General features: G+C 45.6%; 1 protein-coding gene across 2 annotated transcripts in view; it reads right to left on the minus strand.

Annotated features, from left to right (window-relative positions):
• MCOLN2 (mucolipin TRP cation channel 2) overlaps positions 1-6,970 on the minus strand; it is an 86,056-nt gene extending 79,086 nt beyond the window's left edge. The window contains exon 1 of one of the 2 annotated variants that reach the window (XM_078156552.1): positions 6,550-6,970. In XM_078156552.1, the coding sequence (XP_078012678.1) occupies positions 6,550-6,647 (98 nt within the window). In that variant the 5' untranslated portion in view covers positions 6,648-6,970. The remainder of the gene's footprint in view (positions 1-6,549) is intronic. The other variant, XM_020988721.2, reaches the window with a different exon arrangement.
• Between the last annotated feature and the right edge of the window lie 6,767 nt (positions 6,971-13,737).

Here is a 13,737-nt window from a genome sequence, read left to right on the forward strand (position 1 = left end):
AAACATGATCTATGATAATTTTATTCTTAACATCAAAGGTTATGAGTTCTACAGAAAAAGCTTTTAAAGGTCTTTCCTTCTCCCTCCCCACCTCCCCACTTTTTTTTTTGTAAGGAAGAATCAAAGCCTTCACCTCAAGGACATAATCTAATATATATCAAGAGTTGAGACCTTGGAGGTACAGATTCTGCACAGAAATAGCATTAGACACCAGTCTAGACAGGCAAGTTTTCTCCTGATTAATACCAAATTTGGTATTTGGGAAACTCTAGGCCCAAAGACTGATACCGAACACAGAAGCCCAGAGCTGCCATCTTGTCCAGCCGACACTATATAAGTAGCTCCTCTATACCATCCCCAACTGGCCTTGACTTAAAGACCCTCAGTGAGGTGGGGAGGACCCAGCAGCTCTAGAAACAGCCTCCTTCTTCAAGAGAGCCCTAATGCTTAGGAAATTTCTTTCCTAATATCAAATCAAGCTTCTTTGCTTGGCTTCTTTGCTACCTCTCCCATCCTTCTTCCATATTACTGGGCCTCCAAAGACAGCCATCTTGACCCGCCCAGACTTCTCCAGGCTAAAGGATATCTGTTTTTCTCCATAACCATAAGTGTTCTAGCACATTCCAGGATGCTCAGCGAGTGCTGGCTGCGTGTCTCATTACCCTGTGGGTTTTAGTTGAAGTTTTCTGGTTTGGAAGGGTTTTTTTTTCCCCCCAGACTAGACCTTGATTTCAAAATGAGGAAATTCTCTCTCTACAGTTGGAGGCTAGCTCTTACACAGCAGCTTGGAGGGTTTTCTGGAGAACTGAAGAGTTACATGACAGTCAGTGTGTGTTAGAGGTAAGATCTGAACTCAAGTCTTCCTGGGTCCAAGGCCGGCTTTCTAGCCACTATACCATACTGCCTCTCTTTCAAGGGCTGTCCCTCCCCAAAAACTTATTTTTCAAGGATGGTTAAAAGATTCCGAGGATCAGATTTTTAAAACTGATTAGCCACTGCCCCCACCTTAGTAAGTTAGTACTTGACCATACACGTTTATTTGATTGTCATTAAAATCAGTTTGTTGGTCAACAAACATTTTTTAAGTGCAGGAGATACAAGGAAATGCAAAAACATGGTCCCTGACCTCAAAGAGCACACATTCTAATGGGGGGACAACTTGCCATCTTTGCCTAGTCTGACACAAAAACAACTGAATATAGCAGATATATTCAGTGCAAGTGGGAAATAATTTCAAAGGAAGGCTTTCCCCAGTCTTTGAGTAGCAGCTAGGTGGTGGATGGGAGAGAGTGCTGAGCAGGAGTCAGGAAGGCCATAGATCAAATCCTGCCTTAGGGCACTTCTTAGCAGTGTAACAGTGAGAAAGTCACTTAACCTCAGTTTGCCTCAACTGTAAAATGGGTATAATAACATGCCGTACCTCGAAACGTTTTATGATGACCAAATGAAGTGATTTTTAGTTGGCTAGGAATGCTTAGTCCCTTCCTCCCTTCCAAGTAATAATTTTTAAAAATGAAGAAATAACTTAGAAGAACAGGAATTTCCCTAAAAGAGAATTCTTGTTAAGATCTTCTCTGACCACTCATTGTTCCCAGAAAGCAGAACTCCAGCTATGGGGTATTAAAGGTCACGTCACTCCCCAAAAAAGAAAAAAGTATCCTCCTAAGAGAAATGTCCAGCTAATGAGGGAAAGAGCGGACCGAGCTGCGGAGGGAAACTCCATTCTCAAGCAAGACTGGAATAAGTCTGGCTGTACAGGCAGCTGTCTTGCTGGCTGGGGGCTTTCTTCCCCTCCCCAAACTTTTTTTTTTAATAAGTTCTTTCGATATCTTTTGTTTTGATTTCACAGTAATTCCTGGAAATACAATCCCTCCCCCTTCTTTCAGAATGAGCCCTCCCTTTTAACCAAGAAACCCCCAAATACTTGGGCTGACAATGTTCTGCCCTAGTTCCCCACCTCTGCCCAAGAAGGGCTTGACCCTTAAACTTTTCACCAGTTACCAAGCAATGTTTTCAGTGATTCCCTATAGAAATCCTTAATGAGCAAATCAGCTATACTCTACCCCTAATAAGCCCCAAGCAGGAATGAAGAATCCTAATTAACCTTCTGTTGGAAGTACTCAGCATTGTTTCTGTATGAATTCTACCTATAGATTTTGATATGGTGGTGCTCCTGTAGGGACAGCCCCCATATGTTTGATCTAGGCCTCGAGAGTCTTTGCATCTTTATGAAAGCCTACTTATGGAGCCCCAAACATTAGAGGAATCATCGTTAAGCTGGATTGAGTCATTTTTCCTGAATGTATTTTGTTTGTACGTGCTGTTGTTCAGTCTTTCTTCCCCCCCCCCCCAGTCACGTCTGACTCTTTGTGACCCCATCTGAGGTTTTCTTGGCAAAGAAAATCTTTGGCAAAAATCTCTGCCTTCGAGAAAACCCCAAATGGGGTCATGAAGAGTCAGACAGGACTGAATGAAGGCACAAGGACAAAAAGATTAAGTGCCAGCAAACAAGCTTCATTAAGTGCTTACTACTTAAGCATTTAATCGAGTGCCAGGTGCTATGCTAAGGGTTGGACAAGTCCAGCAGAGGCACAAAAAAGGGGAAAGCAGCAGAAACATCCCCCAGCAGGACAGCAAACCAGAACCACAAAGAAATCAGAATGTATGGACTAAAAAAATCTCCCCAGACTCCCCAGAGCAGGAAGGGGTGAGCATGGGGATGGGGGATGGGGGAGGACACCGGCAGGACGGAAGAGGACAAGCCTAACCTGTGAGAGGGATCCATGACGCTTGTCTCAAGTTCCAGCTAAAACCCGCCTTTCCCATCTTAATTCTAGTGCCTGCCCTGGGTTTGTTTAGCTGTTTCGGTCATGGCCAAACCACTAGCGTGGTTTGCCATTCCTTCTCCAGCTCATTTTACATATCAGGAAACTGAGGCAGACAGGTTTAAGTGACTTGTCCAGGATCACACAGCTAGTAAATGTCTAGGGCCACATTTGAACTCAGGTCATCCTGACTCCAGGCCCAGCACTCTATCCACTGAACCACCTAGCTTCCCCTTACCTAGGCTGATTATCTCCAATTTATTCTGTACCTAGCTTGTTTGTACTTGGGGGTTGGCTTGTTATCTCCCCATTAGATTGTAAGCTACTGGAGGGCAAGGATCTTCTTTTTTCCTTAGAATTCCCAGTGCTTGGCACAGTACCTAACACAAAGGAAGTGCTTAAGTGTTTCTTGACTGGCAGAAGATACAGTGGGAAAGTACTGGACTCGTATTCTAATAATTAATGCCCGTGTGACGTAGGCGTTAATCTCCCTGACCTCAGTTTCTCCATCTGTAAAATGAGAAGGTTGGCCTACGTGACAAATGAGGCTCCTTTCAGCTCTAAATCTGTGGCTTAAAAAACTCTTCTATGTCTGGAAGAGATGAGGCAAAGCTCAGCAAATCTACTCTTCCTTTGGTGTTCATTCCAAAAGAGAAGAAACGGGCCTCTACCTTCCTCTCTTCATTCTCAGCTTAATTTTTACTGGCCAAAGAGATTAGTTCATGACTGTGCCTTTTTTAAAAATTTGGTGAGCCTTTTTTTTTTGGCCTGGTCTTTATCTTTTCTCACTGTTAACGTTAAATTTTATATTACAGTTTGAAATTGTTACATATACTGTGGTTCCCAAGCAAGGAAGCTGGGAGGGGAAGACCTAGGACACGCAGGCAAAACAGAATGAAGCACCCGCCTGGTTTCAGATAGCGGATAGGGAAGAAAAGTCCATAGCTAGTGCTGTCATTGGCAAAGGTCTACAGAGAAAACAAGCCAATTTTGGAAGGAGTTCTGGTTGAATGACCTGGTTTATGTCAAAAGCAAAGGGTGTGGTTTTTGAAGGTTCATTACAATAAGTTTTTGTGGCAGGGATAAGTTTTTGTGTACTTTTGTGCTCTTTAATTAAAAAGAGCTGCAAAAATCCCAAAGAAGCACTGGCAGGCCTTGGTAGGCCCTCTCCCGGCCCCCACCGAGCTTCCAGGGTCCCATACAGTCATTCCCTTGAGACTGGGAGTACTATACTAGGTCTAGAAGGGAAAGGACCATCAAAGTCTCTCTCTCTATTTTACAAAAGAGGAAACTGAGGTCAAGAGATTAAGTGACTCACCCACGATGTCACTGTTCTAAAGGGCAGATGCCAATTTGGAATTCTGGTCCTGTGACTCCAAGTCTGTCAGTTAAAAAACATTTATTAAGAGCCTACAAAGTTCGGGTGCTGGGAAGAGTGAAGGAAGCAAACAAAAAGGCAAAAAGTAGTCCTTCCTCTCAAGGAGCATAATGAAGAAACCTGACTTTCCAGAATTTGAGCCGTCTGTTCAAAAAATTCTCAGGGTGGCCAGATTGCTTGAAGAAGTAAATCATCAGGTCAACCTGTGCCAGATCAGGCCAGGGCGGAGCTACTTTGTCTGAGAGCTCCCACCAGTCATTTATATTCAAATCTATCTTGGTAGAAAGGAGGGGGCTACTTAAGTTACTTTTCTGTGTTTCTTCTTTTAAAAAAAAATAGAGAAAAACATCTCCCTGAATATTTAGATAATGATTTGGGCTGAGGGAAAGATGCTAACAGGGGTAGGAAACCTTGGGCCTCGAGGCCACTTGTTTTACAGAACAAATCTTTCCATTAAGTGGATTCGTTCTGTGACGTTTGGATTCAATCAACGGGCCACACATAGCCTCCAGGCCATTTTTAGTCTGTTTCAGTCTACCAGCATTTCTGAAGCACTTTCCAACTCAGGGCAAGACTAGTTACGGGGGATATACAGGGACAGTCCCTGCCCACCGTTCTAACGAAAAAATGGATGCCAAACGATTCTGTTCAGCTTGCATTTATTAAGCAACTTTACGCACCAAGGTTGCACCATCAATGGGCTTATAGTTTACTTCAAGTCTAACAAGTCAACAATCATTTATCAAGGCCTCATTAGCGCCAGGCACAGTGCTTGTTAGCACTGGGCACACAGAACAGCCACTATTCTCAATTAGCTCACAACTGGTTTTTAGGGAATATGCAATGTTTATTTCTCCCTCCCTGGTCCTTCTTCCCTCACTGGTGGGCATTAAATACATCTGCAATACTGCAAGTCTGTTCTGCGGGAAAACAGGAACGTGTCCAAACGTTATTTAAAGTAAGGCTAACAACTAAGCAACAGCTTTTGCTTTGGAGGACGAAGAGAGAGAACGTACGTATGCTTACATACACTACCTTCTGTCAGGCTACGCAGCACAGAGTCCTTTCAGAGGCCTGAGCTACGTACTCTCTCACGAAGAACTGGAGGAAGACGGGGGCTTGGGCAGATCCAGCCTGGCGGCACTGTATCTCTCCTCCAAGAGAGGGGATTGGGGTTAACCAAATTAAAACTCACCAACCTAAGTGAAAGGCCAGTTTGTTCCACTGGAGAAAGCTAAGATTTGATCCAGTGTGATGCATAAAGTGAGGAGGAAGCAGGAGAGCCTCCAGAAAGGATGGAGTCATCGACTAGATGAATTTTAAAAAAACAAATAAATAACACCAGGACAAAGACCTGCCAGAGGAGCCCAGGAAAAGAAGCTCACCTGATGGCCACCCGGAAAAACGTGATCTGCGTGCCTCCCCTGAAAGATAAGATAGGGCTTTCGGAGTTAACTTCTTCGGCTTTCAAAACTTTCCAAAGCTCCAGAATAAAGGAGAGAAGGCAACTTGGGACGGAATGACGGACACACACACACACCCACACCATTTGCTCACCAGCTCCCAGGGTGAAACACCCAAGAGGGAGGAACCCATGCTTCTTGGCTCACGTCTTATCCTCGCCCCCAGGGCTGACCCCTTGGGGCGAGGCCATCCAAGCCCTAAAGACCCAAGATGGAACTGAGTAGAAGGGGGAAGGGCGGCGCAGAGCCTGGGAGCCTGGCGGCCCAAGCATCCAGACTGAACCCCAGGTCTCAAAAGCTTCTCTGTGCCCCTACCCGCAGGGGTAGAGAGCGTAAATACTGGTTTCCGCCCTCGGCTGTAAATTACCACCTCACTCCCCCGGCAGCAGCTGCTGCAGTGGGCCGTCCTAGGGCCAGGACCCGGGGCCGGCAGTGAACTTGGGAGAGTTAGAAAGTTTCTCCACCCACGTGACAGGCTATCCGGGGTCCGAGACCCAGGAGATGTAAAAATCCGGGCAGAAGTGGGAAGAACTGGGGAAGTAGTGGAAAGGAAAAGACGGGAATCCTCAGTTGGACTGAGGAAACTGAGGCGGGGGGGTGGGGGAGAAATGGTAAGGGGCAGGCGTAGGAAAGGAGATGGAGAAACCAGGCGAGCAGTTCAAGGGCCAACGGATCACTCTCCGTCTGACGTCTGGGGTAGGGGCGGGGAGGAAGGGGGTGATTTCTAGCCCCTCACCTCTTCATCCAGTGCGCTGAGCTCGCACAAGTGACTCCCCTCCCCACGGAGTCTGAGGGGTGTCGGGGCAGAAGGGCCACACTGTCCCTTCCCCCCACCCCGTCCCCCAGCACCCTCAAGCAAGGGGCTCCGCTGCGTGCCACTGACCTGTTGCTGGCTCCCCAGGAGTTATTTTTAGGGGGGAATCTCACGGGCAAGTCCATCGCGTCTGGCCCACGGGGCAGCGGGCGGCAGTGCAGAGACATAGGGTGGTGGAGGTGGAGGTAAAGGAGGAGGAGGAGGAGCTGCAGGAAGAGGAAGGAGCACCCAGACTTAAGCAGGCAACTAAGCCAGCAGGTGTCACGTGAAGGCCCCTCCAGCGTAAGGAGAAAGCCAGAGAGGTGATTCACCTGCTACCTCTGCGGGTGGTGAAACCCAGCCCGGGGACTGTCCTGCTTAGCGGAGGAGATTGGGGAAGTAAGGAGAGGAGTGAGCAGAGGCAGAGCTGGACGGGACGGCTGTCCAGCAGCTTCCCAAATTTTCTCTACAAGGGAAGTTTTGCTAAAGCTCTCGAGACTTTGGAAAAGTGCCTGGGGCGGTCTTCTCGAAGCTAGCCGCTCAGTTGCTGGTACGCCCAGTCCCGGCCCGCCCAGTCCATGATCAGTTCACGCTCCTGCATTCTAGCCCCCGCCCCAGGTTTCACCCTGGCCTCTTAGTTGCGAGCGCCAGTAGCCTCAGCCCAGGACAGTTTCAAACCACCAGTCCTCAGCCCAGGAGGTGACAAAATCCAAACAAGCTAGAGGGATTGGGTTTGTCTAGAGTAGCTTAGAATGTCCTCTAGCTGCCCCCATTTATTGCTTGAGACTTGAGAAGTGGTCATCCATCCTTTTTTTGAAAACCTCTGGTGAAGGGGAAGTCATCAGCAACTGTAAGTAGTCAATCCCCCTTTTAGATAGTTCTGAGTTTAACCCTCCTCTCAGATACTTACTAGCTGTGTGACTCTGAACAAGTCACTTAACCTGTCTTCCTCAGTTTCCTCATCTGTAAAATGGGGATAATAATTGCACCTACTTCTCAGATAGGGATAAGAATGACATATCTGCAAAGTGCTTTGCAAGCATTAAATTTATTAAATAAATGATAGCCAATATTATTCTTCTAATTGGCAGGATCACAGAATTCCCCCAGAAGGAAATAGCAAACCTCTCCAGTATCTTTGCCAAGAAAACCCCAAATGGGGTCGTGAAGAATTGGACACAACTGAAAAATGGCAAAACAAAACAAGTTGCTGATAGAGGTCTGCAAAAAAAAGGATAGATGACCACTTCTCAAGTCTCAGTCAATCAATATTATTAAGTGCCTACGATGTGCCAGGGACCCTGTTGGAGTAGAGAGCCTCTGAGGTCCCTTTGCACTCTGTTTTTGTGAATTTACATGTGTAATGAAAAATGGCAGTCCCCATATCTAATGGCCTGTTGCTTCCTTAGCATATTGTAAGTCAGGCTTGAGCTCACAGGATGTTGTCTTTGCAGAAGGCAAATGAACCCCTGGCCCACATTTAGTGTCCAGCAGAATGGAAAGTTATGAATACCTGGCTGTTCTCAGCAGTGAAAGGTTCAAAGGTTTCAAGTCATTTCACTCAAGTCATAGGGCTTCAGTTCCTTATCTCTAAAATGTTGAGGCTGAACAAAATGATCTCTAAAGTCCCTTCAAGCCACAGTCTTATGGTTTAGAAACAAATTCAGGCTTGATGTTAGTGGGAGGGGGAACTTCCTAATAATTAGAACTATCCAAAATTAGAATGGGGCAGCAGGGAGGCACAGTGGATAGAGTGCTGGGCCAGGAGTCAGGAAGACTCATCTTTCTGAGTTCAAGCCTGGCCTCAGACACTTACTAAGCTGTGTGACCTTGGGCAAGTCACTTAACCCTGTGTGCCTCAGTTTCCTCATCTGTAAAATGAGCCGGAGAAGGAAATGGCAAACCACTCTAATACCTCTACCAAGAAAACCCAAAAATGGGGTCATGAAGAGTTGAAAACAACTGAAATGACAATAACGAAAGTAGAACAAAATCGATTATTTTGGAAATTATAAAATAATAATAATAATAATAATAATAATATAATAATAATAATAATAATAATCTGAGTCCCTCCCCTTTGTGTGAGAGGATCAGGCAAAGAAATGACAACTTGTAACCCTAAAACTCAACACGTCCAAAACAGAAGTCATTATGTTCCTCCAAAACCCCACCCCCCTCTTCCTAACTCTCTCATTTCTATGGGGGCACTACCCTCTGTCCATTCCACCTTCAGAGCATCTTTCATGCTTGCCCCCTTCCCCCTGGCACAGCAACGACCCCCATCGCCTCGCACCTGGAGTACTAGCCTGCTAGTTGGTGTCCCGCCTCAAGTCTCTCCCTACCCACTGCACTCCAGTCCATCCTGCATGCAGTAGTGCCTGGCACACAGTTCTTTTTCTCCTGGGTAATGTCTTGACTTGCTCATCGATCGGATTTAAGTGAAGCAGAGCTGCACAAAGCCATCAGCCTCGCTCTCTCTTCCAGAGTCATCAAAGTCCGGTGGCCAGACAAAAGCCAGGACTACTGGTGGTGACTTTGGATGCAGTGGATAACCGTGGCATCTTTGATATCTGACTGAGCTCTAAGTCCTCCACAGTGCCTGCTTCAGCCACCTTCACTCTTTTGTTTGTTTGTTTGTTGTTTGGGCAATTGGGGTTCAGTGACTTGCCCAGGGTCACACAGCTAGTAAGTGTCAAGTGTTTGGTCTGAGGCCAGATTTGAACTCAGGTCCTCCTGACTTTGGGGCGGGTGCTCTGTCCACTGAACCACTTAGTAGTCCCCGCCTTCATTTCTGTCGGAACAAATTGTTCTAATCTGCCCAATGGGGTAGACACGCCCCCCCAACTCACCAGGGAGTTTGAGGCCTGTAGGTTACTCTCAACCTGGTTTAGCTCATCTGCCAAGACAGATTTACTGAGGTGTGGTCGCTATAGTTTCTTGGAACCACAAATGAGAGCAGGGTGACCAGTGGAGGAGCATCGCTGAAAAGGGCTGGCTAGCTCTCACACCAGAGGTGTCAGTCCTTCCTGAGCATCCCATACACTGGCACATAGTAGGTGCTTCATAAATGGGTGTTGAGCTGTTGATTTGAGTATGCTGAGGAGAGGATTCTTGTTCAAGCAGGATTGGAGAATTTGGTTCCTCTGAGGTTCTCTCATTCTGATCTTGGTTAAGGTTTTTTGCCTTGTTTTGTTTTGTTTTGTTTCGGCTAGGCAATGGGGTTCAGTGACTTGCCCAGGGTCACACAGCTAATAAATGCGTTCAAATTTGAACTCAGGTCTTCCTAACTCCAGACCCAGTACTATAAGAACTGCACCACCTAATAGCCAAATAAGGAAAGTGTGACAGATAAAGGAAGGTCACCTGATCTTTCTGCCATTGTTCTCCCTGCCCTATCCCAAACCAGAACAATGCTGATTACTCCTAGGAGGATTGGGAAGGGAGGAGAGAGGATTATCCTCCAATATCATCTCCTCATACAACTAGCTATAACTCTTGAGCAACATCCTAATGTACTACTGTGGGCTACCACACCCCTTCTCCAGCATCTGGAGAAGTTACAGCTAGATATCTTCTGATCCTATAGCTGCCACTCACCCAGGCCAAGGCCAGGAGGAAGCCAGGGGAATGGGAGCAGACAGCAGCGCCCAAATCTTTATACCGTCTGGCATTAGGTGCCTCTGGTGACATCAGTGCAAAGAAAGAGGAAGATTTGGATGTGAGAGATGTTGTAGAGAAAGGGGTAGGAACAGGACTGTGATAGCATTGGTGCAGGAAACTCCCAGATATGTAAATTCCTTCTACCAATGCAGGTCAGCATCTTCTCTATAACAATATCATCTGAGAGAGTTGCCTAGAGCACTAAGAGATTAAGTGACATGTCCAGGGTCACACAGTGAGATCTCAGTCTTCCTTCTCACCTTCTATATGCAATCAGTTGCCAAGCCTTCCCAATTCTACTTTCATAACATCTCTCATATACTTCTCTTCTCTGACACCAACACCATCCCTAGTACCACTAGCCCCTCATCACTTTCTGGCTGGACCCTTACAAAAACATGATGGTTGGTCTCCTTTCTTAAATCAATTCCTCCACCCAGCTATCCAAATGACCTTCCTAAAGCATGGGTCTCATCATGTCACTCCCTGCTATGCAATTAACTCCAATGGCTCCCTGTTTCCTCCAAGCTCAACTATAAAATTCTATTTGGCTTTTAAAGACCTTCATTACCTGGTGGCTTCTTACCTTGACAGTCTCCTTACATTCTACTCCCTTCTACAGGACTCTTCATTCCAGTGACATTAGCATCCTTGCTGTTCCTCCATCTCCCAACTCTGGACATGTTCAGTGGTTGTCCCTCATACCTGGAATTCTTTTCCTCATCTTCTCTGCCTCCTGGCTTCCTTCAAGTCCCAGCTAAAATCCATCTATTGCATGAAAATTTTCTTTTCCCTTAATGCCTTCCCTCAGATTATCTCCATTTAATCCTTTATGTTCAGTTGTTTCTGACTCGTTGGAGACTGGTGTCTTCATGTTGTCCTACTACTTTTACCCAAGTTATATTACACATGAGGAATCACGCCTGCTCATTTCAGCCTCTTTGAACACTGGAGGGAGGAAGTGCCGTGTCTTCTACCCTCCAAGCTGTGCCAGACCTGAAGATAATCTGTGGTTCTCCATTTCCAAGGAAGGAGTCCACTGTAAATCAAAGGGAAGTTACTTTATTCGTGACAGAAAGCTGCCTCAATGCTGTCAGTGTGATTTGTCTTGGTGAATCACTTTTGTTCTACTAGGAACTCCGTTGGGGAAAAAGAAGGTACTTAATGCCTCCCAGGACACTTGAAATAGCTAGAAGGTGACTAAATGTCATCTGTGAATTATAACATTAACAAGAATAGCTAAGTAAGCAGGTTACTAACCCTGCTCTATTCTGGTACTATTGATCCTTTATTCATTCATTCAATCAATCAATAATCATTTATTAAGTTCCCATTATATGTCAGGCACTGGATTAGGTGCTAGAGACACAAAAATAAAATCAAGATAGCCCTGCCTTTGAGGAAAGCATGTGCCCAGGAGGAGTTGGGGAGCCTTCATTCCCTCTATCTCTCCCCTTGGGCTACCCATAACCAATTCAGACCCCAGTAGACCAAATGGTGTAAGTGGTAGAGGGTTCTCCTCTCCCACCTTCCAGCCAATACCTCCCCCAGGCTGGAAATTGACTCTCCCATGTAAGAGAATACAGAAGTCTCTAAGTCAAGTCAATAAGCATTTATTAAGTGCCTACAATGTGCCAAGCATCATACTAAGTTCTGTGGGCACAAAGAAATGCCCCCTCCTCCATGCCCCCCCAAAAAAGACAAAACCACAGTCCCTGTTCTACACAGACCCACAGGCCTCCTTCTCCCTTCTTAATGGTGGCAGGCCAGGCCTCCTCCAGGACCTTCTGCTTTCTGGAGAGGACGTAGATGCTCACAGCGCTTGGATGAGAAGAAAGTCATATTCTCTTCTTGTATTTGCAGTATAATTGCTGAGGCATCCAGGCATAGTGTGGATAGAGGGCTGGCCTTGGAATCAAGACATTGGTTCAGCCTTAACACTTTGTGAGAATGGGCAAGTCATTTAACCTCTCGGTGACCCAGACAACTCCCTAAAGGTTATAAATTGCTCATCTTCCTCAGTGAAGACCAGAAAATTCCCTATACCAAGGAAATTATGGATCTGGGCCAAATGTGTGTGTGTGTGTGTGTGTGTGTGTGTGTGTGTGTGTGTGTGTATACACATGTTATCTTCTTTAATAGATGACAATCTGCTTGTGGACAGGAAATAGCTCGTTTATGTATATGAAGTTTATTGTTCTCTAGTCTCTAAGCCCACAGCCTTTTTTCTGGCCTCATTTTCCTCTCTTCAGTCTGTTCCTTACAGTTGGCAAATTCTACAAGACCCTGTCCCCTACCCCTGTACCCACTGTCCTCTGTCTTCAGTCCCTACTAATATAAAACCCTGGGCATCAGAGGTATTTCTCTTTTCTTCCTTCCTTCCTTCCTCCATGCCTTCCCTTCTCTTCCTTCCTTCCCTTCTTTTTTCTCCTCCTCCTCCTTCCTTCTCCTATCATCTGGACTATTGGAATGACCTAACTAGTTTCCCTGACTCCAGTCTCTCCCCTCTCTGATCCGGTGCTAGATTTAGAGTAGGTGAGATCCAGGTTCAAACTAGACCTCCTTTAGTTTTTTTAGCTGTGTGATCATGAGAAACTCCCCCCAATCTCTCTGAGTTTTTATTTCCTCATCTGAAAAGTGGGGATATCTACAGGAAATATCTAACAGAGTTGATATGAGGATCCAATTAGGTCATGTATATAACATGTTTCTAAACTATAAAGCATATATAAACCTCTTCTTCAAAGTATATTATATACAATTAAATGCCCATTATATATTAGTTTTTTCTCTGTATAAATGTCACATTCCCCTCTCTAGTAAACTGTAAACCCCTTGAGGGTAGGGACTGTGCCATGTGCATCTCCAGTGTTCCTTCACCTGTCTTTCCAGGTAGGTTGCATATTACTTGCCCTCACACTCATTACACTCCAGCTAAGTGGGCCTCTCTGATGTTCTCTGTACCCAGCATTCCACGTCATTTCAGCCAGCTGTTCTCCCCTTTGTCTTTTGGAGCCCCTAATTTCCTTTAAGGCTCAGCTCAAGCCATCCCTCACTAGAGGCTTTTCCTGATTCCCCAGTTGTTAGTTTTTAACCCCTTCCCCCTTCCCTTGCCTAAAATGACTTTATTTATTTTGTACTTCCTTATCTGAGTACAGGTAAGTACAACTAGGGAGTGCAGTAGATTGAATGTCAGGCCTGGAGTCAGGAAGATCAGAGTTCAAATCCAACCTCAGACACTTACTAGTTCTGTGACCCTGGGCAAGTCATTTTACCCTATTTGCCTCAGTTTCCTCATCTGTAAATGATCTGGAGAAGGAAATGGCAAACCACTTCAGTATCTTTGCCAAGAAAACCCCAAATGGGGTCACAAAGAGTCAGACACAACTGAAATGACTGAACAATACCAAGCTGAGTACATGTCATTTTCCCCAGGAATAATAATAATAATCGCTAACATTTATAGAGCACTTTAAGGTTTGAAAAGTGTTTTACATATGTTATCTCATTGCATCCTCACAACAACCCAGTGAGGGAGTCAGTGTCATTATCCCCATTTTACAGATAGGAAACAGGAGTTAAATGATTGGCTCAGTGTCACACAGCTAATACGTG

This window comes from Phascolarctos cinereus, unplaced genomic scaffold (assembly GCF_003287225.1).
Source record: "Phascolarctos cinereus isolate Bilbo 61053 unplaced genomic scaffold, phaCin_HiC Scaffold_5;HRSCAF=322, whole genome shotgun sequence".
In the NCBI taxonomy this organism is placed as follows: Eukaryota; Metazoa; Chordata; class Mammalia; order Diprotodontia; family Phascolarctidae; genus Phascolarctos; species Phascolarctos cinereus.